At 43.9% G+C, this 25,538-nt stretch overlaps 3 protein-coding genes across 7 annotated transcripts in view; 2 read left to right on the forward strand and 1 right to left on the reverse strand.

Moving 5' to 3' along the window:
• The window catches only part of KAT6A (lysine acetyltransferase 6A), a 37,614-nt gene extending 22,775 nt beyond the window's left edge, over positions 1–14,839 (forward strand). The window contains exons 13-18 of the mRNA XM_069877691.1: positions 335–428; positions 1,714–1,945; positions 3,084–3,291; positions 4,266–4,955; positions 5,742–6,060; positions 9,788–14,839. Of these exons, the coding sequence (XP_069733792.1) occupies positions 335–428; positions 1,714–1,945; positions 3,084–3,291; positions 4,266–4,955; positions 5,742–6,060; positions 9,788–12,372 (4,128 nt within the window). The 3' untranslated portion in view covers positions 12,373–14,839. The remainder of the gene's footprint in view (positions 1–334; positions 429–1,713; positions 1,946–3,083; positions 3,292–4,265; positions 4,956–5,741; positions 6,061–9,787) is intronic.
• Positions 1–25,538, reverse strand: part of IKBKB (inhibitor of nuclear factor kappa B kinase subunit beta) — a 229,314-nt gene that overhangs the window by 60,312 nt on the left and 143,464 nt on the right. The window lies entirely within an intron of this gene.
• ANK1 (ankyrin 1) overlaps positions 24,002–25,538 on the forward strand; it is a 63,267-nt gene continuing 61,730 nt past the window's right edge. For all 5 annotated transcript variants that reach the window (XM_069877362.1, XM_069877366.1, XM_069877363.1 and 2 more), the window contains exon 1: positions 24,002–24,157. In XM_069877362.1, coding sequence (XP_069733463.1) covers positions 24,032–24,157 — 126 coding nt within the window. In that variant the 5' untranslated portion in view covers positions 24,002–24,031. The remainder of the gene's footprint in view (positions 24,158–25,538) is intronic.

The following is a 25,538-nucleotide window of genomic DNA, read 5'->3' on the forward strand; positions in this document are numbered from 1 at the left end:
AGATTCACTGGAATACTGCAGTCTCTTACAGTGAATTTAGCTGCCTTCAGCTTTACACATTGCACTTTATGTGGTGTACAGCCTGCGTTCTTCCCTCTTTGTGTCTGAGCAGAAGGTGGTAGTTAGGTCAAGATTTTGTTCTTTTTGTTTTTTCTGGACTGAAATGATGGTAATAGTTTTAATATTATTCTCTCTTTTAAAGTCTTGCATTGGCTTCTGGACATTGTTCTTAAGAAACTTGGGCTGTGGCTTTGCATCTCAGTTTTTAGGGACTTGTACAGAACAACAATTTCTGCTATTTCTCACAGGTGTGGTTTTTTTCCCCCCCCCACAGGAGAAGCACTGCCAACAGAAGTACAATGTTTCCTGCATAATGATTCTTCCACAATACCAGCGTAAGGGCTATGGCAGGTTCCTAATTGACTTCAGTAAGGAACTTTTTATTTACTTTTTTTAGTCTTTGTCTTTTCATATTTTAAATAAAGACGTAACTGTGGAAGAGGATATCTTTCAGATTTGAAAACATCTTGGAACAAAGAATTCTAAAGCTCACAAAATCATCTGAACTTCATGGTTGATTCTTATTGTAGGAAAGCTTCAGTTCTAAAGACAAAACTGATCATTTAACTCGTTTCTCATGTTTCCTGTGTAAGCAGCTCTTAGTGGAAGTATAGGCATTCATCAGTGTGGTGTTTTTAGCAGAATCTCACCCCACGCAAGTAGTTCTTGCTACAGAACGCAAAGTGTAAAACTACACAGTCTGAAACCTTCAGCAGCTTAAGTGAAAGAGTGTCCTAAGTGAAAGGTAGTTGATTTTTAATTTAGCTTTGAGGGCAACAAGACCAGACATACTTGAGCTCTTTGAATATTCAAACAATTCTCAGATTAATACATGAATCTCAGCAAGTTCATGGGGAAACTTGCGGCTGAAAATCTTTCTCTTATTAAGCTGAGTGCAATCTCAGATCGCCCTCCCTGTGGGTGTGCTTGTTTTCGTTTTAATGTCCAGAGGAAGAATGTTAGTGTTGTAATTACATCGGAATGATTTTGCTGGTAAATAGCCTTGTGTACGTGAGTTGTTCTGAAAATATTGGTGAAACAAAGGAACTCAGTGATGTATCTTGAGAAATCAATCAGTGTGGGCTGTGTTAGTGCAGCAGCAAGAAGACCTGTTGGTCAGCTGGTCACTCACTCCCTGCTTTGTTGTACTGGGGAGGCTGTAACTGCTTGGTCTTTATTGACGCTGTGCTGTCTGTCACAGTCTTAAGTTTCTGCAGGTAGAGTTTGGTGCTCTCCAGCAGGGCCCTGAAGTTTGACTGTAGGGAATTTTCAAGAAAATTGTTTGCCGTGTTAGTTTTAAGCAGCCAAAATATTTTTTCCCTCTGTCATCATCAATGTTGCTGTTACAACGACCGTGTGTGTTATGTCAGGCGCAGTCTAGTTTCTAGTCAGGCCACTGCTGCCATCTCGTGGCATTGCCTCCAGCCAGTATCTGATGGCAATGTGGTTTACAAGTCTCAGACTCTACCATTCAATAACAGGTGTTTAAACAACAAACGAAAATCAGCCAGGCCACTCATTGAATCCTTCAAAATTACAATCTGTATCTTGTTGCAGCATTCACTTACTTTCTGGAAAAATGCCTTTGTAGAAGCTGGGGTGGAAATGGAAGCTATATGTGCTAATGAAAAACTTGTTCTTGTATATCTGTAGGCTATTTGCTTTCAAAGCGTGAGGGTCAAGCTGGATCACCGGAGAAGCCCCTGTCAGACCTGGGGCGCCTCTCGTATATGGCTTATTGGAAAAGCGTAATATTGGAGTGCCTTTATCATCAACGTGACAAGCAATTAAGCATCAAGAAATTGAGCAAGCTGACTGGAATCTGCCCTCAAGATATCACTTCCACTCTGCATCACCTACGAATGCTTGACTTGCGTAGTGATCAGTGAGTACAGGACCCCTGCTGTATTTCCAAATAGCTCCAGATGTATTTGAATGAAACGTAATGGTGTTTGGAGAGAAGTTGCATTGAATAGTCTTGATTTTATTTAAGGCTTAAAGTGTCCAGATATACTGGCTGTAGAGATTTATGATGCTCATGTGCGATGCAAGAATTGTTCAGTGCCAAAGCTGGGTCAGATTTCCAGCTACATAACTGCAGCTGTGGAACTTGGGAGAAAATTGCAGCTGTGAGAGAAAGCAAGCTGATCTCTTGGCCGTATTGTCTTGGGGCCCCTCAGCATAATCAGTCTAACATACTCTCAAAACAGAACAAAGAGCAGCAGCTTCCCTTCTCTAGAGGGAAATCTGTTCTTTTTCCCAGTCACTGAGCAGCCACTTTTTCCCTCCCTTTTCTCTGTGCCTCAGAGATGCCATTAACTGTGTGGATTAACATGGGATACTTGGACAGAGGGATAGGTCACTGGGAGAGATGAGGTGTGTGGATGCAGAGCAGAGGTAGGCTTTTTGCCCAGTGAGTATACAAGTCAGGTGAAATATTGGGAATTATTTGTGATTCAAACCATGGCATTTTGGGGAGCACGGTTGTTTTGTCATATTTTGTGTTAAACTTGGAACTTATTTGGAAAACTTGGAGTTATTTGAGAACAGTTTCATTCTCGTTTTACAGTGTATTTGAATTGGTGATATTACTCCAATCCTTCTGAATAAAATCCACTCTGGTGGTAGGACTGTAACTTTTTAAAGCTGTCCTTTTATTGCCATTCAATATCTTCCACCTCCAGACCCTCAAGCCTGTTCTGCAGATGGCATTGCCCTTGTCCATCTAACACAGAACAACAGTGATGCTCTGCAGCTTGATGTTACCATGAAAGGACAACGGTGTCACCATTAACAAGAAGTGGAAAGAATTTAACAACATTTTCTCCATTTTAAGATGCTTTCTCTGGTAGTCTGAGAGTACCGCAAATTGTACAGTTTTAACGAGCTTTCTGTCCTCCCTGAAATTTTTCATGGCAGAACTGATTGAACATGCAGATTTTTTTTTTGTAATGTCTTATCTCTTTCATATGACAACTTGTACAGCATGTAGCCTGTTGTTGATCAGTGTTATTACTGCTTAGGTTTGTGATCATTCGTCGGGAGAAACTTATCCAGGAACATATGGCAAAGCTGAGAACTAATGTCCGACACATAGATGTGGATGCAGAATGTCTGCGTTGGACCCCTGTCATAGTTTCCAACTCAGTTGTCTCTGAAGATGACGAGGAGGAGACAGAGGATGGGGAAAATGAAGAGCAACAGCAGAAAGAAAAGGAACCAGAGACCACTGTAAGAGTGAATCTGTTACTTCTGCGTGGCATTTAGTTTATAATTGGTGCTTCTGCAGGCAATAACGCGTTCAAATGCCAAGCTTGGGCATTTGGCATAATCATAAAACCCAATGCAGTCATAATTAGTTTATGTATCTTTATAGTTTCAGATTAGAAACTAAAAATAGACAAAATATGGAGGCATAACCTAGAGAAAGGTTGTTAAAGACTGTCTCTGAAAAAAGTAAAAAGGGTCTTTCTACCCTTAGTGGTTTTTGCAGTATATGTTTGCAGGGGCAATTTTAAAAAAACAAACCACCAGCCTGCATCCCACTCTCAAGTAACCTGATCTCTCATCAAATTAGTGGAAAGGATTTGGGTTTTCATGATCCAGTATTTCTCTAAGTGACAAATAAGATAAATGGAAATGAATCAACAAAAAAACTTGTAATCTTTTTCACCAAAGTTTTTTGCTGTGTACTTTTGCACAACCATGAATAGCTTTAGAATTTCTGCCTACAAAGCAGCAAGTTTTTCTGAAACACAGCTGCTGTCCTTGAAGGCTTGCCCTCTTATCAGGTGAAGAGGACTAGAAGCAAATGATCTGCTTTTACTGTAGTCAAACTTAAGTAATTGTGCATTTTGGTGAAAAAAATAGTTTCAGATTTGTCTCACTTCTTGAAAATAACGCAAATGCTGTGTTTGACTGTAGCAAGGTGATACTTGCATTCTAGGCGGCCACTGGATGGCTGCTGCTGACTGACGTCACTTGTTGGGAAGCTGCTTGTGGTACAGTATTGCTTGGGAGGGAAGGGGTAGCAGGTAGCGAACAGAATCTTGTGAAGGTCAGCTCTTTTATTCTGAGATTCTTGAAAGTTATTCTTGTTAAACTTCTCTCTCTTCTTGCTCAAAATCTTTTGTGGAATAGAATACAGGATGGGTGTGCGTGCTTAAATGGGCAGCGTGAAAACTGTTTGGTTTTGTTTCAATCAGATGGTAAAATCTGTGTCATGGGAGAAGAAAGAGCAAGAGCCTTATTCGCCTACAGAGAGTGAAAAAAAGCCAGACATTGTGGCTCCAGCCAATTCTGCATGGCCAAACAAGCACATTTTCCCCCTGGATAGTCTCCCTGCAAACAGTCAGCCGCCACGAAGAGGTCGGTGGAACCGCAAGGGCAAAAAACTTCGGGAGCCCTTTTGTGAGAAGGAGCCAATATTGCCCATTGAGGACAAAACAGTTCCCGGCGGGCGGTGCAGTGAATGTGAGGAGAAATCAGCAGCTTCACGAGGCCGGTGCAGTGACTGCGAGGAGAAGTCGGTTGGCTTGCAAAGGAGATGTGGCGAGTGTGAAGAGAAGTCTCCAGCCCCGAGAGGCCGGTATGCTGAGGATGAGGAAAAATCTGCGGTTTCCCAGGGACAGTACAGCAAAAATGAAAAATCTGGAATTCCCCGCCGACGGTACAGTGAAGGTATGGAAAGGTGGAGAGGGCAGTTGAAAAAGAGCACGGAGCCACCGAAGAGTAGATTCCCAGAGGACTGTGACAGGTTACCCCGCCGCTACAGTGACAGCGATAGGGCGCTTCTGAGGTGTTTCAGCGATAGCAGTGAAGAGGAGGATGATGAGCCTGTGAGTCCTCGATCAAGCTCTCCACCTGTTCTCACCAAACCAACATTAAAACGAAAGGTTTGTGCCTTATTGTTTCTAACTTTATCATGCAGTCTGTTTTGTATGTTGGTGCTTTCTGAAGGATTGTGCAATTCATGAGGTATGTGTTAAGCGTACAGGTAGCATCTGCTCAGCGCTCCAGGACTCTTTCTGCAGGGTACTTTCTGCTGGCTCCTTGTAGTGGTGTTTTTTGTTGAACCAAAGGTAAGGAAGTTTAATTCTGACTTCTGCCTCGTGCATTTGATTTTTTTATTTCACGTTGGTTATTCAAATTCTACTCATTTTACATGTGAAATAGAAACAGATATGGTTCTACTTTTAAAAGAAGCTTGCAAACACAAATGCTATCTAAACAACTAAAATTGCAGCATAAAGTCATTGGAATGATTTACCACAGAGGTGAGTATTCTGTCAATAAAACGAAGAAAATCCTCTTTAATGCAGCATCCCACAAAAAACTCTCTTCGACATCATCTTTGCAGCTTCTTCTAAACTGTTCACACTTGTGTGTCTGAACTTTCAGCTGTTGTGGATGGGCTGTTAGCTTCAGCTTTTTAAATGGTTTATAGTATTACACAAATGTCACTCTATTGATCTCCATGGAAATCAGTTGTCTTGCATTGTTTTTGACATCTGTGGAGCTGAAGGCGGGTGCTGGTCAGTATTTCTAGTGACACATGCATTCCAGGTCTCTGGTCCTGCTTAAGTCTGTTGAACTCTGCTGTTCACGTTTTCTGTTTGTCAGTGGTTTATTTCTACTGCACATGATAAAATGTCTGCTTTTCTCTCACCTTTTGCTTCCAGAAACCAATTCTTCATCGGAAGAGACGAGTCCGCAAGCGTAAGCACCACAACAGCAGTGTTGTCACTGAAACGATCTCGGAGACCACAGAAGTGCTGGATGAACCATTTGAGGACTCAGACTCTGAACGACCTATGCCCCGGTTAGAGCCTACATTTGAGATTGAGGAGGAGGAAGAGGAGGAGGAGGAGGATGAAGAGGAGGAGAACGAACTTTTGCCCAGTGGATACTTTCGGCACTTAGCCTTGCCAGACACACTCAGGCACAGACCATCTTCTCAGAGGAAGTCCAAGGATGAGGAGGAGTCTGATGACACCAATGGTATGTTGGGCGGTAACATGTTGGAAGTGTGATATTGATAACGTATCAGTGAGCATCAGATGATGCTAGCTCATGATGGAACAAGCTGCTTACTTTTTCTTGTAACTTCTAGTGAAAATGCGGTGTTAGGCATAAATTACCGATAAAACTCAACTCGGGCATTCCCAAATCTTAGGAAAATGTGGTGCATGCTTATAACTGTCCTTATTAGTAATGACCTGATCACAGGATATCCTTCTGATTCAGCTTTCCTAGTGGTATTGGTATCTGTAATTGTGCAGAAAGCTATGCAGAAATTAGTTGAAGAGCCCTCGGTTTTGTGTATCAAAGAGAAACAATAAATTATCTCTTGAGTTCCTGTGCTTCATCCCATTGCATGACCTGCTTCTCAACTTCTCATGTCTCCTTAAAATCCTCTGAACCTTCAGTTCATAAAATAATATTATTTGGTTAGAACTGGTTGCTTAGAGTGCACTGACAATTCAAAAGAAACATCTGTCACTCAGATGTTCCATTAGTAACCTTTGTTATGGCTGCTACCTGTTCTGCTCTCTTTATGGTCTGCATGGCGCAGGGCAGCCAAATGAAAAGGAAATATGTGTCCAAGGGAAGTATAGTGCTGTTATCCCACAATAAAACATCTTTGCTGAAACGAACATGTTAATTTATGGCTTTCATGTGGCCTGTAGAAGAGTTTTCTTTAAAAGCAGTTAAATACTGGAAGCATCACTAGGACCGTGCCCATGTGTACTATGCATTTAGCGCCAGTAACTCTTAAATTTAATGCTCAGTGGGAATATATGCTCAGTCAGCTTATACTACTGTTTTTTTAATTTTATTGTGATCAGATTACTCATGAAATACATTTTTATGGTACTCCGGCACCATTAATATGACTTTAGAACTGGGAGAAGGTGTTAGATGAATGGTTTTCAGTCTCTAATTTGTGCTTTTCTGAATATTTCTGGTGGAGGTGCAAATCCTTTAGACTCCATACACATACGTTGCTTTGTAAAATACATCGGTGATTTTTAACGATCTTTTGCAGAGGGGTCAAAAATAGTGTTAGGGAAGCTACTGTATTAACTCACACGCTCACAGGGATAAATTTTAACTCACAAGGACAAATTTCTTGCACATCTGCTTTATAAATAATTTACTTTCTTACCCTCCACTTGTAATTTAGTGCTTTCTGTTCCCTTGTGTCACTTCTGTTGGGCTTTTTTACTTGGCTCTGTCCTGTAGCTCCATTTATGTCTTGTACTGGGGAAACCCTGGCTGACATATCTAAAATTATATCATTATAAGGGGGCCCTGGCATCATAAAATAATCTGCTTTTTCTTTGCCTAAAAATATTAAATCAACAACCGTACAGAAGAAAGCAAAGGGTCTTTACCTAAGAGGTGGTAAATCCAATCCTCTGTAGTGGATAGAAATGTGAAAGATGGGAAGGAGAAATAGCAATATTATTTTTTAAGTCTTGTGTTGTTTTTTTGAAAGGCTTAAGTGCTAATGCTTTAACGAATACTACAAAAGCAGTGCTTCCTTCTTCCTCTCCAGTGATGTGCTGGCTACAGCAGATACTTTCTCTCCTGTATTCACACTCCAAATATTTGATTTATGGATGACTTCAAGGAGTTCTTGCAATCTGAATTTAGTGTTTGTGTTAAATTCATTCTTTTAATACCCAGATATTTTTCAGAATGCTCATTGGAGGTATTTGGAGTAAATGCCTGTGAGCAAATGACAAGAGTAGCTCAGCTGCCTGCAATTAGGTTTTAAGAAGCCTTTGTGAACTAGTGTGAGCACATTATTTGGTTTTACCTTTGTTGCATAACCGTGGACTTAAAACAGCTCCTCTTGGGAAATACATAGTGTGGGATCAATAACAATTTTTAAGATGTTAGAAAGGGCAGAAACGTGAGTAAATGTCCTCTGAATGTTGGAGCGCAACTGGTCTTGTATCCACCTACTGGAATGACCTGGCTAATTACAGGCCCGTCAGTGTGACACTCATCCTGATTTAAAGAGTAGGATATTTGGCATATTATTCAGTGGAAAGTCCAGGGAGGGTTATTTGCTCAATACAAAGGAACACTGGAGTGTTAAAAATGTTTGTCAGACAATAATGTATTTTTACAAGACTGTAGCTTGGATAATTGATGTTACCTGCTTTGTGTTTTGAGAGGTGTTTGACTTAATGAGAGCCATTTGCTTAAGTTGAAATGTTACAGAACCAAGCTACTGTATATTAAATAAATCAAGCTACAAAAAGGAGTAATTAAGCAGCTTTGTTATTAGTGGAGTGAAGGCATTAGGACTAGGTGATTGTTGTGGGTCCCTTCCACCAGAACTATTCTGTTCTAATGGAGATCAGTCTGGGTTGTGTCTGCACTGCTATTTTATGGGTAAGTTAAAAAATAATGTAGCAGCTGACAGAAAAAGGGAGGGGAATTGGTAAATGAAGCGAAGGGCAATTCATTGACAAAGTCTGTGACAGAGAATTTGAAGGTCAGGTCATGTCCAGTAATTAGCATTTTTTTTAGCAGGCTTTCTAGCTCAACCCGAAGAGGTTCATATGATCCCTAAAATACATGAACAGGGGACTCTCAAGTGTGGAGACATCCTGTTATCTCTCTATTTAGCTTTGATGAAACCACTACAACCACTGTTACTCAGTGATTCACGCTTGATAGAGTATTGATACGCTGGAATAGTTCACAGAAGAGTCACGGGCTGTTCATTATAGAACAAACATTCTGTAATGGTAGATTCAAAGAAAGCAGAGCAAAAGAGCAACTTGATAAATTTACAGATTACTCTGGTGAGAACTGTAATTTGGTGAGAGATATTTTCTGCCTAGCAGATAAAAGGAAAACTAATACAAGAGCAGAGTAAGTAAATCCAGTGTCTGAAGACAAATTCAGATGGGGAAATGCAAACATCCACTTGTGCCAATAGTGAACTGTTTACCAACAGTTGTATAAAAGATCACTGACCTTTCTAATTGACAGGTTCAAACCAAAACTTAACTTGGAGAATGCTTCACGGTGCTCAGTAGGTTCTCAGTAACTTAATCACGTTGTTTTCTGCCTCTGTAAGCTCTGAACCAGTTCTAGTGTTTGGAAAGTCACCAAAATGCAAAACGTGTTTCATCAAATAAAATCAACTGAGAGAAATTCATCTACCTCTTATCTATTTCTCAGATTGAAACAGAAAACATCTAGACAAATCCAGTCACCCTTGTGTTTCTGTTGACGTTTAAAAGCATGAGCCATGAAAAAAATTGGAAATACTTCCTGTCTTCAGCACATGCACAAAATGCAGGTCTAAATGGAAACATACTTTTATTGCAACTTCACGTGTTTCCCTACACTGGAACATTTTCATTTGTGAATATATTTTACTAATAAAATTTGTAGAGGGTGGTGAGTTTTTCCAGGACTGTATCGCACAGCCTAGTGTTTAATTTGAATTGTGAGTTTAATCGCTCAGAGCTCTGACCGTGAAAAATTATGAAAGCACTGGTGCTCTTTCGAAGTGTAATGTGCAGCGTGATTGCTAGTAAGCAGACCTTGATCCTTCTTGGGACCCTTCACCATAAATCTCTAAGTTAGTATTGATACGTAGAGTTGATAAACGTTATGGGAATGCTTGGCAAAACTTTCATGAGTGCTTGGGTCACACGAAAATACTTGAACAGTATCTTTCAATTTGTGTTTTCAGGTACCCCAACTTTGAAACCATTATCTATGCTGAGAAAATGTGAAACAAAGGATTCTTCAGTTGAGGCAGATAATTCCACACCCATGAAAAAGAAGAAGGGATGGCCAAAAGGGAAAAGCCGAAAACCAGTGCACTGGAAGAAAAGACCTGGTAGAAAACCAGGTTTTAAACTGAATCGGGAAAAGGTTCCACCGTCAGTTCAGGACAAAGAAGTCGATGCAGAGATATCTAATTCAAAACCAGGCCGTAAGTCCAAAATTTCAGATGAAGAAAGTGTTGAGCCGAAAGAAGAGCTGCCTCTTCCTGAGGAAAGGAAAGAGGAGGATGCGAATATAGAAGCAGAAGAGGTAGGAGAGGTAGAAGAGGAAGATACAGCCAGCAGTGAAGTAAGAGCAGCTTCTCCTGTGGACAGCAACAGCAGTCCAGTCCCAGAAGTAAAAGAGCCTGAAATAGAAGAGGAGGTGGAGGAGAAGCCACGGGTTTTGGAAGAGCAAAGGCAATCAGAAGAGGAACAGCAAGAACTAGATGAAACCGAGCATGACCATGAGGAAGAAGAGGAAGTTGCAGTAGTGACAAATCAAAATGAAGATCATGATGCTGATGATGAAGATGACGGTCATCTGGAGTCTGTGAAGAAAAAAGAATTAGAGGAACAGCCTGTGAGAGAAGGGGTGAAGGAGGAGCCTCAGGTGCAGGAATGTTTTTTAGAAACAAGCATACCAAGCAGTAGAGAAGATGCAAAAGAAAAAGATGAAGCAGAGGCAGATTCTGAGGAAGAGCAGGCCTCCAATGAGACATCGGTGGGCTCAGAGCATGTCCCTGGGTCTGAAGATGATCACGAAGAAGAGCGAAGTAATAAAGAAGGGTTAATTGAATTAAAGGAGGAGGAAGAGATTCCTCATAGTGAACTAGATCTCGAAACTGTTCAAGCGGTCCAGTCCTTGACACAGGAGGAAAGCAACGAGCATGATGTAGCTTACCAGGACTGTGAAGAGACTCTTGCAGCTTGTCAGACTTTGCAGAGTTACACCCAGACTGAGGAGGATCCTCAGATATCGATGGTTGAAGATTGCCAGGCCTCGGAACACAACAGTCCAATTTCCTCTGTTCAGTCCCACCCCAGCCAGTCTGTACGTTCTGTCAGCAGCCCCAATGTGCCTGCTCTGGAGAGCAGTTACACCCAGATAAGTCCTGAACAGGGATCCCTGTCCGCACCCTCTATGCAGAACATGGAGACCAGCCCCATGATGGATGTGCCTTCAGTATCAGACCACTCTCAGCAGGTGGTGGATAGTGGCTTCAGTGACCTTGGCAGTATTGAGAGCACTACTGAGAATTATGAAAACCCCAGCAGCTATGACTCCACTATGGGAGGCAGCATCTGTGGGAATAACTCTTCCCAGAGCAGCTGTTCCTACGGAGGACTCTCCTCCTCCAGCAGCCTCACCCAGAACAGTTGTGTTGTCACACAGCAAATGGCAAACATTGGCAGCAGTTGCAGCATGATGCAGCAGAACACGGTCCAGCCTGCAGCAAACTGCAATATCAAGTCGCCTCAGAGCTGTGTGGTGGAAAGGCCTCCAAGTAACCAGCAACCGACGACGCAGCCGCAGCAGCAGCAGCCTCAGTCACAGCAGCCACAGCCCCCACCTCCGCCCCAGCAGCAGCCTCCGCTGTCTCAGTGTAGCATGAACAACAGCTTCACCCCAGCACCTATGATCATGGAAATACCAGAATCGGGAAGCACTGGCAACATCAGTATCTACGAGAGGATTCCGGGGGATTTCGGCGCTGGGAGCTATTCTCAACCATCGGCCACGTTCAGTCTAGCCAAGCTGCAGCAGCTGACAAACACCATTATGGACCCTCATGCCATGCCTTATAGCCATTCTCCTGCTGTGACATCCTATGCAACCAGCGTATCTCTGTCCAACACGGGGCTGGCTCAGCTAGCTCCCTCCCATCCGCTGGCCGGCACTCCGCAAGCACAAGCCACCATGACTCCCCCTCCAAACCTGGCATCCACCACCATGAACCTCACGTCTCCTCTGCTCCAATGTAACATGTCCGCTACCAACATCGGCATCCCCCATACCCAGCGGTTGCAGGGGCAAATGCCAGTCAAGGGGCACATTTCCATTCGCTCCAAGTCGGCACCGCTGCCCTCGGCCACCGCGCACCAGCAGCAGCTCTACGGCCGCAGCCCTCCGGCGGTGGCCATGCAGGCTGGCCCTCGTACCTTGGCTGTTCAGCGAGGCATGAACATGGGAGTCAACCTCATGCCGACCACCCCGTACAACGTGAACTCCATGAATATGAACACCCTGAACGCCATGAACAGCTACAGGATGACACAGCCTATGATGAACAGCAGTTACCATAGTAACCCTGCCTACATGAACCAGACAGCACAGTATCCTATGCAGATGCAGATGGGAATGATGGGGAGCCAGGCCTATACCCAGCAGCCTATGCAGCCAAATCCTCATGGAAACATGATGTACACTGGCCCCTCCCATCACAGCTACATGAATGCTGCCGGGGTGCCCAAGCAGTCTCTCAATGGACCATACATGAGAAGATGAGCAAGATGAACTTGCATCTTAAAAACTGAAATATATATAAATAAAGGAACCTTTTATACTGATGAACCGGAGAAAATGGACCTTTTTCCAGTTAAAATATTGCTGTAGATTTAGAGGGATTTTCTTTGGTTTATTTTATTTTTTAGGAAGCCTGGTCTTTATTTTTTGGATTTTTTTTTTGTTTTGTGTTTTTGTTTTCTTCACAATCCTGAAACATTTTACAGGTAAAATCATTTACAGATGTTTTTTAGAGGGGAAAACATGCACAAAATCTTTTCCTAATTTAAAGACAGCCTTACTTTTCTGACAGTGTGGACAGAATATGTGTAACAGTGAAATCATTCTTCTAAATTTTTTGTCCAGACGTCTGTCCTTCTCCCTCCCCATGCCCCTCTGTGTGCAGTTCCTGGTGCTGCGGTCATGTGAAACGTTTGACATCTCAAAGAGTAGCAGCCTTTCCCTCTGAACCCCACCTAGCATTTCCTACTTCTAGCAGGAGGCACTTATTGGGAGACTTGGAAGGGGACACAGAGGGTAAATGAAGCTCTTTATTTCTGCAAGTCAGGAAAAATTTTTAATCTTTAGTTTTCCCTGACTCCCTCGCCCTCAGTAAAATTTGGAGTTAGGTGTGAACAATAGACACTTCACATTGGTGTTTTTGTAGATGAGTTAACTGAAATTGTATGTTTCATGCTGAAAATATGATGTACCTTTACAGTGATGCTGTTCACCACCCTGACATGCATGTGCACAGACGTGCATGTATGCACATGTGTCTCGAGAGAGAGCTGCTTGTATCCCTGCTGTGGTCGTGAGGAGGATAGGGTGGTTAGTGGTCTGGTAGGACAAGAAAACGGTTGCAAGCTCTTCTGGTGAACTGCAAGACGGCCATGACTCTGCTATCCCAAACTCTCCTCTAGTGCGTACGTTGCAGTGGTGAGGGTCTTGGTTCCGAGCTTTGAGCCAGGCTGAGCTCGAAAGCTATGGTGTCCAGAGGTATGCCTCTCAGTCTCTTTCCTTAGGAAACCTTGGATGAGGTCATGTGTGTTTTCAGTGACACAATGAGAACCCTGTGGTGTCCTTGTCATTTTTCCTTTCTTGCTGTGGGGTAGGAAGTTGCTGAATGTGCCGTGCTCTGGGGAATTCAGTCACGTTTTCCCTGACTCTCCCACTGTGTTTGAGACCCATTTCATAGGAAGAGCCACGCGCTTGATCCAGTGTGGGAAAAGAAGGGAATTGGCCTGTTTTGCAGTGGTGAAACAGTCCAAAGACCGTAGTAGGATGCAGGTGGCAGGATTTTGCTGTTTATTACTGCATAATCCAATTTACATTCTTTTTGGCTACACTGCTGGCGTGTCACCCAATACAAAAAGGGACATCCTTTAATGTAAAGTTCTTTTTTAATTGTATATTAAGTAGAAATACAGACACATTAATAAGACTAATTTCTTGTTTTTAAACCAAAAGAGTCTAAAAGAAAGTTGGGGTTTCTTCGGATGCACTAAAATGGACTTTTTCTCCAATAACTGCTAACTGTAAAGGCAGAATTCAAAGGACTTCCACTTCTTATTTCTGTTTAGTTTTGAGCATGTACAAGGCTGTGTAGGACCCCATTTATCTGTATATACTATTCCAGTTCCAAACGACCCCTGTAGAAAGCGCACTGTGCTGCCCTCTCCTTCCTAGGTCTTCAGCTGTGTCACTGCTTCCCAGGTGCTGGGGAGGCTGGGACATGAGAAGCTGTTGGAGTGAGGGCCGTGAATTTTGTTTGTTTGCCGTTACGTTTGGTTTGGGTTTGTATGTTTTTTTTATCAATTGGGCAGCTCCCTTTTCCACAAGCCTTTGTGACTGTAGAACTATTGTAGAAAAAAAAAATGTTCTTTTCTATATATAAAAAGAAATTATCCAACGCAGTAATATTGGTACCTACCATTTTTTCACTTCTGTTTAAAATAAAAATATGTATTTTTAGCAAGATAACTTGGGTAATCTTCTAAAAGAAATTAAAAAAAAATCTCACGGTTAGTGACTTTGATGCCTTTTAAAAATAAGAGCTTTTTCATTTCATTCCATCTTTAAAATTTTTTATCTTTGTTGTAGAATATTAAAAACTATTTTAAGAAAGATAAAAATTCTCTTTAAAGAGATCTCTAGAGTGTGTGAATAGGAGCTCCAGATGCCTCTAAAAGCCGCATGTACAAATGAAGCTGAGTCTATTCCTGTCTGTTTATATTTGCTTTTCCTGTTTTGTAACCTCTTTGTACTTTGTTCATGGTGACTTGTAAGCTAAGGGGAAGGGGTGCCCAGATGCCTTTGTAATTCTCCATGTCATACGCTCCTGGCTGGCTGGTCTCCCTTCCTCTCCTTGTATGTAATATCACTTTTTTTTCCCCCTTTCTAGCAAGTACTTTCAAAAGAACTCTGTACATTTTAACATAAAAAATAAATTATGTTGAGCCATTTTGGATGTCAGTTGTGCATGTGGGTTTTTTCTTCCATTTGAGCATGAACTTTGGTCCTGGGAACACAATTCCCTGTTGGCCTTTTGATCTGGAAGAGAGGTGGAAGTGGTACTTGGAATTTACTTGTCTGCCTTAATTTTTGGACTTGGACACTTAAATTGCCTTCTGTGTCACCCCGTTTGGTTGCTCTGGTCGTTCTAATTAGCATTTTGGATAGAAGAAGCAGCAATTTTGCCCAGCAAAGCTTACCCTCCAGCTTCAAGGCAAACTGGGTCAATCTTGAGCTTGGAGGTGCTGTCCTGTCCCTACGCCAACCTTCTCCACGAGCTCCTAGCTGTCAAAACACTAGATGGAAGCAAAGTCCGAGTGTGGGGATGGTTGCTGCCCAAGCGGTCAATGTTGCAGTGATAACCACGTGCCTGGCAATGTGGGACAGCCTGGCAGTGCTGGGCCTGGTGATCCCAAGCTGTGGGGAGAGTGACGAGGGGGCGAACATCACCAGCGAGTCTGCGAGGAAGCCATCTGTATGTGAGTGTGTACTAAATGAAAAGGACCTCGAGAACGAGTGAATTGTTTGACGAGCTTTTTGTGTCTCCAAGTCCTCACTGAAATGGAGAAACGGAAGCTTGTGCACAACAAAGGTGCTGCTGCATCTTCCTTTGAGCTGGTGGAGTTCTTCGCTGAACTTGTTATAGGCTTTTTTACTGAGGCATCCACGTTTTCATGTCAAACATGCTGAGATAGAGACGCAAGTCAATCGTACAGGGGCGCTCCATTCATTTAATTCTCCCAACGTTTTTTAGGTTATTCAGGCATGAAGGAGGGAGAGGCAGGGTGACCCATGATTAAGGTTTTCACTACTTTAATCACTTCTGAGTTACAGTGAGTACAGCAGCAGCATTACAGGGAAGAGTCACCAGGATGGTTTGCGGGGATCTGTGCTGCTTTCCCACAATGCTGGAGGTAAGGCTGGATTAACCATTCTGTGACCAGAAAGCTGTGTTCAACCGCTCCTAACTGGCTTCTAATTTAAGTTGTTCATTGAAGAAAGCTTTGGCATGGTCCAGTAGCGGAGTTATGAAGTGGTACATGTCACCCTGGTGTGCCCTGTATTTTCCCCATGCTTAAACAACTGTGGTTTGGGATCTTTTGGGGTTTGCTTGCTATTTTCTGTACACGTTGAATTTAGCAGCTGTGATTTGACTATTAAAATGTGCTCAGTTTGAATTATTACGTAACAATGATACCATTGGAGTCAGCTTTTATTTATTACCCATTTTCAAACATATCTCTTGCTTTTAGGATATGATATGGGTTTTAAAAGTAAAATGCCAATAGAGAACATTTGCACATCATCCAGCAATTTAAAATGGTTTTGACTTCCAGAATTAATGTGCTGAGTGATTAGAGTGGAGTATAATTCTGCTGCTTTAGATAACTCCAGAGTCCTAAATTGTCATGGGAAATCACTTCCATGAAATAACAGCATATGGCTATGTTCTAACAAAATGCTTGTATCACAAACTGACAAGTAGGGCAGTTCAAAGTCTTTATCTGATGCCCGGGCACCAAATTATGGTTACACATGCTGATATGAAATGCTTTTCAAGTAATTGTTTGAGATCTTTGCAATGCTTAATCACAAGCTGTCAAGTTAGGGGTGAGCAGGGCCAATTCTAATAATAATTAAACTTCTTATGCATTTCTCAGTTCTTAAGGTTGTTGAAATTGTTTTAAGAGGAAAAAGCAAATGTCTAGATAGGAATGTAAAAATTTTTAACAACTTTTCAGCTTTGTGGGCCAAGGAGCAAAGGCAAGTGTTTATGGAAATCTATAAACAAGATCATGGAAATGAGAGTCTAGATTTAATGAACTGATAAGCAGTAACAGCTACATAAGAAATGCTTATAAAAAGCATGATTTATCAAACAGGCTGCACTGTTAATAGCCTCTGCTTGTTGGCTTTCTTTTTTTTAAAAAAAAGAAAACCTGTTTGTGTGGGCTGACCCGGTGATAACCTCATTTAGGAGCCATGCCCAAGGTCACCTCTTTTTTAGAATCTTGTTATACAAACTATCAAATCCAACTGTTGGAGAGTTGACTAAACAGGAGAGGGGTCTTGTTGGGTTTCTTTTGAGAGAGTTGCCAGACTAGAGCAGGGCTGAAATCAGACCGAAGAGCAAGAGCAGTTCATACCTCACAGCACAAGGTGAGCAGCTGCTGCTGCAGCTCCAGATTGCTCGATCCAGATACTGAACCATGGACGTGAGAGCTGGTCCATTCAGTGCTGCCAGGTTTGCCCTAAATTAGTTGATACGTGGACCAAAATGTCTGTTACCTGCTTTCAACCTGCAGCGAAGAGTTTGCATGGAACCCACAGCCAAGGGCAAACTGCTGCCTGGGAGGCTGGTGGCTCTGAAAGAGGCTAATGGGAAGGAGAATAATCTTCACGGGCCTGGAAGTCCTGAAAGCTCATCAATGAGATAATTAAGAAAATGCTAAGAAGAACGGAACCATCTTAATTAGGTTCCCAGCTCGGGGAGAGAGCTCCTTGCTGAGATCCTGTCTCTGCAGTAGCAGAGGAATGCAGATAGGCTGAGGCAGACAAAGTTTACAGCAGCTAAGGTGAGGCTTGCAGCATCTTTTATCTTCACAGCTTGTCAGCCAGAATAATTTACCTAAAAATAGCTGCCTGATGTTGAGCTTTGAATGTAAAAATCCTTTTGCCCCTGCCACAAAGAATCTCAGCAACTTCACCTAATGCTGATTGTCACCTCGAGCAGGGTAGGACTACAGCTACATCTTTTATCTCTTAAAGCAGCTGCACTGCCTTGCAGATGGCCCCGGGAATTTGTTTCTGTGCTTCCTTTCTTACAGGAGGTTCTATTCTAGCAGGCAGCTCTGTTTGTGGAATTGGCATGTAGTGACCTTGTTTGTTTTGTGTGATTATTTTCCTAAGGGTTCCCCTGTCAGTATTTGTTTGTTTTCCCTTGCCAAATACTTCACCCTGTGAACTCTTTGAAGCAGGGACTCTGTTGTTGGTGTGGTTTGTCATTTGTGTCACATGGTAGAACCTATCAAATCTGTGACTGAGGTACCAGAGAATTATAAATGTATAAATAATCTGTTTGGTTCTTGAAAAGTTTTTCTACCACCACATTGGCTAGTATGTGCACGTGGTACCTTTCAGCTAAAGAAAGAAGTCTGTTTACTGAAATTCTGTCATCCTTTGTTTCCTCCCTTTATCCAATAGGAGCAAGCAGGAACGAGATCCGACACGTCTGCTGTTCCAGATATTTCCCCAAACTCCTCCAAAGAAGAGGAAATTTGCCGCTGGACAAAAAAAAAATGATGTGGTGAGTTAAGAGAAATTGCTACTGTCCATTTCCCACTTGTCCTATCCTGAGTCCTTGCTGAAAGCATGAATGGTGAAGGAGCTCAGCTTCTCTTTGTGCACAGATCTCTAGGGTCCCTTTCTACCCACCAGAGACCTCCAGCACATAGAACTCGAGATCAGTCGTAGGCCAAATGCTTCATAACTTAGAGCATCATCAGTGTAAGCCTCTGCGCGGGACGGTCTTATGTGTATGACAGAGATACCGAATTGCAATTAATTCAGACTTTTAAATCATGCGGTCAAAATCAAGATAGGTGTTTCAGAAACAACCACTACTGACTCGGAAGACCTTTAGTGGGCATGTCACTCCCTCTCGAGTTAGAGAGCTAAATATAACTTCAAATGCCAGCAGCTAGGGTTGCACCAGGACAATAGCTCTGGACCCTAGGGATGAAATCCTCTCTGGTATCTTGAGGAGAAAAGGGTGTCATGTAGGAAGAATTGAATTGTTACTGGACAGCAGATATCCTGAACCAGAGCCTCAGTCAGTTCTGCTGGGAGGAGCAGGTTTAAGTCGCTTTGTGTTCCCTTCTGATGAAAATCTTCTGCAGTCTGAAGTAGGCAAAACTGCGGTTGCTTTAGGAGTGTCCTTGCCCTCCTTTGGTTCGTGTTAGTGAGCGTGCTCTTGAGAGCAAAGCAAATCACAGAGTTCAGTCCTCAGAAAGTTATCAGAACGGCTGGGCATACAGAGCAAGGGCTCAGCAGGCGGTGGCTGAAAGACTGGGGACAAAGGAAAACATTGAAAAACCAGAGTCTTTAGAGGCCATCGCCAACACCCTTGATCGTCTCTATGTGAGACAAGCTCTTTGATCTGCCGGGAAACATGACCACTGTCCTCAAGAGCCTGCACCACAAACACTGTGCGGGGCTTTGAGAAGCCGAGCAGCAAATGGTGTCGCGGGAGGAAGGCAGAGAGTTGTCATGCCATGGGGCAGAAAGGCTGTGACAGCATAGGTGCAGCTGCAGATTGTAGTGCTATAGTCAGGGCCTCAATAATACAATATTGCTCTGTATGAGGTGGTGAGAAAAAGGCGTTCAAACAGTGAAACATTTCTGGCCTTGGAAATGCACAGGTCTGCCCCTCAGATGCACTGTTAAAAGCAACTGGGAGACTCAGCCCAGCCCGTCATGTTTGATAGTCTGCGATGGACCTATCCTTCCCAAATTTACCTAATTCGTGTATTGTTTGGTGCTCGCAGCCTCCCCTAGCAGCGAATTCTACAGCTCATTTATATGTTGGGTAGAAAGAATATTGTTTTTTCTAGTTATTTTAAATATATTGCCTCTGGTTCTTTTTATGTCTGAAATAATGAATTTTATTTATTCTTTTATTTTGTGCGTTCTCCATATCAGTCACAGTTTTCTATGCTGCTTTCTCACCTTCCTTCCCATCTGGAGGTTCTGTGCTAGGATGTACTGTCTTTTTGTGTATCATAGAATTGCGGATTGAGTGGGGTTGGAAACGACCTTTGGAAGTCATCTGGTCCCTGCTCAAGCAGGGTTGCCTAACGCGAAGTACAATTCCATGGTGCTTGGCAGAGCTGCCTTCTAAATTCTCTGCAGAATGGTTCTTCCTTCCCGCCTCGCTGTAAGCATTTCAGGTCTCCGTGTAGAATCGTTAGTATCCTTTCCCTGTTTTTATTTGAACTAATGTTTTATTCTCTATTAAACAGAATGGCAACTGAGCACCCACAGAAAGTTGTCTGAAGGCATCATCAGGTGTAAGCCTGCTGGCAAAGGTGCATGACACTAAGCAAGCTGTGCCTAAGCATATCCAGCCCCAAGAACGGCCACTCCACTTGCTATTAGAGTCTGCACTGGCAGAGCAGCGTGGCCTCAGTGTGAGACCTTCTTTGACTTGGCAGCTAATTACACCTACATTAACGGGACTTGTGCCTTCCTTGAAAAATAACTCCCTTATGGTCACTCCATGTATATACACTTGCATGTATATCTGAGTCCTCCTGAAGGTCTGAGCTGTGATGTTAGCTTGTAGTAGTTTCTCTCATGCCTGTTTGGCTAATAGTAAGTTCTTTCTTAGGTGGCTTTTAGAATTCTACCCTTGGAGTTTGTTAAATGTCCCTATTTCTTTAATGCTGCTGCTTTTTTGAGCAAAGCAGCCCTTTGTTAGGAGCATTTGGCAACACTGCCAAAAGCTGCCTGGAAGAGGAAAAGAGAAATAGAGAAGTGAGGTCTCACACATTTGCCTTCACATGTTTCTCACTGTGTGGAAAAAGAAAGAACATGGTGCCTGATGCGCAAGCCAGCAAATGGGTTAGCAGGTTAAAAGCAGCAGTGACAAAATAAAAAGCTTTTCAAGAGACTCCTAGGCTCAACAAACTGGTTAAGGTGAGGGTTCTTAGCTCTTCTGCTGACATTCCTTCCTTGGTCACCAGAGGAGTCATGCCCTGGCCAGCATCCTCTCCATACTGCTTCCTTGAGTGCACGGTGTTGCCAGAGTGAGTGAGAGCAGGGATGGCTTTTCCCTCGTGTGCTGCCCGCAGCTGGTGGCAAAGGCTGCCCTGTTCTTTGCTCCCAGAGCAAAGTTATGGGTTTTCCTTTTTAGCAGCTGAGAGGCATTATCTCAGCGGCAGGCAGCGTCCTCTGCAGCCAGGGGCATGCACTGCCTGACTTGCCTCAGCTTGTCAATTCACCAGTCCCGGGTTATTTGACAGGGAAGGAAAAACTTAAGTGCCATAGAAAAAAACCCTCAGTTTTGCGTATGCTTTTCAGCTTTTCTCTGCACTCATTAAGAGTTTGAAGACAGTTTTTATGTAACTTATACTCTTCCAATTTCAGAATCAAGGGCTTTTGAGAAATGTAGAAGGAAAAAAGTGGAACTTCCAGCTAACCTAGGAGAGACGGCAAGGTCCCAGCGACTTGCCTGTCCTCTCTGACCCCATCTCTCTTTCCTGACTGCAGGTTTATGTAGGCAGTGGCAAACATGGGGCATCTTCAGAGACTGCTTCAGGAAAAGAGTAGATAGGATGTAAGGGGATCTAGACTGAATTGGCTCTGCTAACTACGTGGCTGACTGTGGCAGAGGAATTACAGCCCACAGGCTGAACATGCCGAGGCAGAAATCTGAATTAAGAACTGAGGAGCTCATATAAACCTTCTTGTTCCTTCTGTGGGATTGAATCTCCCTCCTCCTGTGTGTGCACTGAGCAGGAAGGAGGTTTTCAGAGAGTTTGGGGAATGTGCTTTTCTGTTTTATGCCCTGGACTAGCAAAAGTGTGACTCCGTTCATTCCCGTGTCTTTTCTCCTATACCCCTGTTCTTGTTTTCCAGTTACTGTTCTCATCCTGTGCTCATTCTGTTCTGGCTTCTAATCAGTTAAGGGGTGGAATCTGCTTGTAGGAGGAGACAGTCTTACAGGCAAAGACTGAATGTGCTGCCACTGCCTGATGCCATTTAGCTGCGGCTGTAGGGATGCTCTGTTGACAGCAGGAGAGAAGGAGGTCTGCAGTACAGACCAGCTATGCCTTGAGTGCAGGTGTGCAGACCCTGCCACATAGCACGGTTGGATTTCTCAAGTCTGACCCAGCTTAACTCTTGGAACCTGAAAGGCAAGACTCAGCTTAAGGATGAGAAAGTAAAGTCACAGTAGTGCCTGGCTACAGCCTTGCTAGGATGTGCTTGGAGCTCAGCATGGCCCGAACACCAGTGTGTGCATGTGGTGGGACCATAGCAGGGCTTGGTTTCATTCCCAAGCTCCCTGTTTTGAAAAATTTGAAAACTCTGCAAACACAATTCCAATCCAGCAGAGCTGGTTCGGTACAGGAGCGAGAAGCTCTCATCATGTTATGGTTAATTGTGACACCTCCTTTGCCTCCTGCGTGCCTATTGACCACAGGTCAGTTTTTTTATGTTTGTCCCCTGCCTCATTTGACCTGCAAAAAGTGCCCATGTGGAAGAGACACTGTCAGGGCGGCTGTGCTGCTCTTCTCTTTTCATGACGTAGATTCTCTTTGATTTTGTAATGTGTTATGTTTTATTTGGGTTTTGTTTTTGTGGTTTTTTTTTTTGCATGGGTGTTCATAGGATGTTGCTATATAAAGATGTGCAGCTGTATCTAGACTTGAGTGCATTATTTATTCATGTGGATATGGTACACAGAACTAAAGCTGTCCTTGGAAAAGCCTTGCAAAATGTGATGATTTCCTATTCTTCATATTTTATTAGGACCTTCTCCATTTTTTCAGCCACTGTCTTCTTTAAAGCTGTTTGATACACCAGTTCTTTTCCTGGTTTTAGCATTTCTTATGCTAAAACTTACACAAAAAAGGGACCTATAGTGTCTGTACAGTTAAGCCTGCATCTCAGCTTCTTGCCAGTCTAAATAACCTATAAATGGCTGTGAAGTAGCTTCTGAGAAATGGACATTAACCTCTATTTTGTTGTCTTTTGACACAAAAAGAACCCTTTCTATCTAGAACTGGAGGGGACTGTGCCACAAACGTGCAGCCTGTGTTAGGGCTTGTGACCGAGCAGGTAATTTTCTTAGTGCTTTGCCAATGTGTTTGCACATAGGAGACAGATTTTCTGAGGGACAAGCATTGAGCTGATAAAAGCAGAGCTGCTCAGAAATGCCTAAGTAGTAAAACGCACTTCACTGCGGGTCATGTTATAGTCACCACCAAACAGTCCACTCTGGTTTTATCCTACTCCCCTCACTCACCGGTGACAGCTGCAGAGACCAAAGTTACACCTCCAGGACTGACTTCTAGCTTCCAGCATGGAATTGTTTGTGCTTTTGGAAGGTAGCTGTAGGTGAAATGTAGGGATGCGTGTGGAGAAGGGGTGGCTGACTCTCCAGGAGCCTTGACTGGGGATCCTCAGAGGGGACTTGAGCCCTAATGATGCCTGGATGGGCAGGAGCTGGTGGCTCTGGTTTGCTTTTCTAGTGCTGTGTAGTCAAACAGCAGACTGAGCCCTTGGTTTCTGTCTCCCATTCACAGCCGAGATCCCTCCCCTCCCCTTGCTGCTCGCTCAGTGGAGAGATGAGAGAAGGAAAGGATGCTGTTAAGCTGCACTTTGCTCCAGTACTTGGCACATCCTTTGCAGTATTGGCTGTTTACTGAGCAGAGATGCTGCCTGCCTCCTAACCGATGCAGCGATTGCCTATTGCTCCCCTTGAAAAAAGCTGGAATCATAACCCAGAGTGTGAGCGGGTGATGCGGCTGCTGCACAAAGAGTGACTGTGAAGAAGAAAATTGGAGAGACTGGAATATGTGCCTGCCTCAGCAGCACTGCAGTGGTAAAGCCACTGTCTGACTACGTGCAGGTTACTGTTCTTTATGCTTTGCTACAGAGAACCCAGAAGTCGAGGTGAAATGCATCAGCCTCCTTTTTCACCACTTCTCTATTGTCATCATGCATTAATTGCTGAGAGTTATTTTCTTTCCTGTGACTGCCTGCCTGCATCTCTTCTCGTACTGCAGAAGAGACAGAGAGCACAACACCAGCCCCGTGTCCTGTCCCACAAGGAGGATTCTGCATGATGTGCCAGTGCAGTCAGGGGCTGCTGCAATGGTGCATGGAACCTCTGGAACAGCTGGATTTAGGATTATTAATGCTTTTAAAGGTGTCCCAGACTCCATCTAGCAATTAGCTGGAGACATTGGCTGCCCTTTGGGGCTTGCTGGCTGCTTTCTATTTTCCTCTCATTACTGGTTTCGTGCTCATCTGGGTCGACAGATTTTGAGCTAGGGGAAGGGACTTCTGTGGCCAGGATTTGGAGGGTGCCATCCAGAAAGTGCAGGTGTGAGCTCCGGAGGGAACTGCAGTCTGACCGGCCATGGCTCAAGCAGCTAAGCAGCTGAAGAAAATAAAAGATATTGAGGCTCAGGCTCTGCAGGAGCAGAAGGAGAAGGAAGAATCCAATCGCAAGCGCAGGAGCCGCTCTCGGGACCGGAAGAAAAAGGTCAGTGGCACTGGGGCAAGCAGCCCTATATCCAGATGCCTGTGCTTGTGGCAGTGAGTGATGTTTGCATTCTGGGGATGGGGGGAGAGATGACAGATGGGCAGTCTGGTCCCCGTACAAATCTATGTGCAGTCAGCACAAGAAACAATCTACGAAACAGAGGACAACTCTGGGGGACACGAATCTGTAGTTTGCCCTGACAGCTTAGGGAAGGGGGGTATAAAAAAAGCCTGGTGAAGGGAGAAGGGAAGTGAGGGGTTTGTTAAAGCAGCTAGAGAGACTCTCAGCCCAGTAACAGCTTTGATCTCTATGATAAAATTGCTGTTGTCCAGCATCATGCAGTTTCACAGAGTTTCTCTGTGTCTGCAGAGCAAAGGGGCAAGAGACACTCGCCCCTCTCTCTAGCGAAGGAGCAGTTTTTATGCCACTTCATGCCCTATTTGATCTCTGCCAGAACACTGAATGCAGAGCATAGCAGGAGCAGACCACTAACAGAGAAAGCAGTTTTGTGCAGGGGACTGTGAGCTCTGCTGCTGTTTCGGGCAGGCTGTATTTGAGAGTGGGACATGGGTCCCCCCTCCCAGCAAAGGCACGTTCCCTGCTGACAGCGAGTGAGGCCAGGAGCAAGAATAGGTGTCTTTCCCCCCTGCTGACACCAACAGTGCTGGAGCCTTGAGTCTGACAGCTCTTCCAAGCTGCACCTCCTCTCAGGAAAGTCACTGCCAGTTTCTTTTTGCTGCCAGCTTCCTGCAGGAGCAGGCGTGTTGCTAAGACAGCTTTGCTTCCCCTTGAAGACCTCTTGAACTGAATGTTCTTCTCAAGGCAGGGCCTGAGGGTGTATGTGCTATGCACCAATGCAGAGAGGCAGTGAGAGGAGAGGTGAAACCAAGGGTAAATGAGGATATATGTCAGAGAAGGTTGCAATACAGAGATGTCTCAGGTGGGCTTCTCCTCTGCCCTTGGAAAAAGACTTGGACACTTCCATGTGCCCTCCCTGAGCGAGAGCCTCACAGCAGAACTCTGCTTGGGGTCCTCAGAGAGTTGCTGAGATGCTGGGGACAGGCACCACTAACGAGCCCTCAGGTTTCTATCATTCCTGCCACACTGTTGGGCAGCTGCCGATTCAGGTTCTCTGGGCTAGTCCTGGACACTGGAATTACTAGGTTTCATTTATCCCTGTTTCTGATGCGTGCTCACTCTGTGAGTCTCTAAGAAAAAAATCTTCTTTCCTTCTCCCAGCTCCTCTCCCCCCAAGCACAATGTGCATGTGTCTGCAAAGTGTCTGGACTTCCTCATGTGGAAGGTACTAGAGAGGGCATCTTCTCACCAGCTCCTGGTGAGAGACCTGAGTTGCACTTGCTGCCAAGACACTCTGTGACGC

The sequence above is a fragment of the Phaenicophaeus curvirostris genome, chromosome 27, assembly GCF_032191515.1.
Source record: "Phaenicophaeus curvirostris isolate KB17595 chromosome 27, BPBGC_Pcur_1.0, whole genome shotgun sequence".
NCBI lineage: Eukaryota > Metazoa > Chordata > Aves > Cuculiformes > Cuculidae > Phaenicophaeus > Phaenicophaeus curvirostris.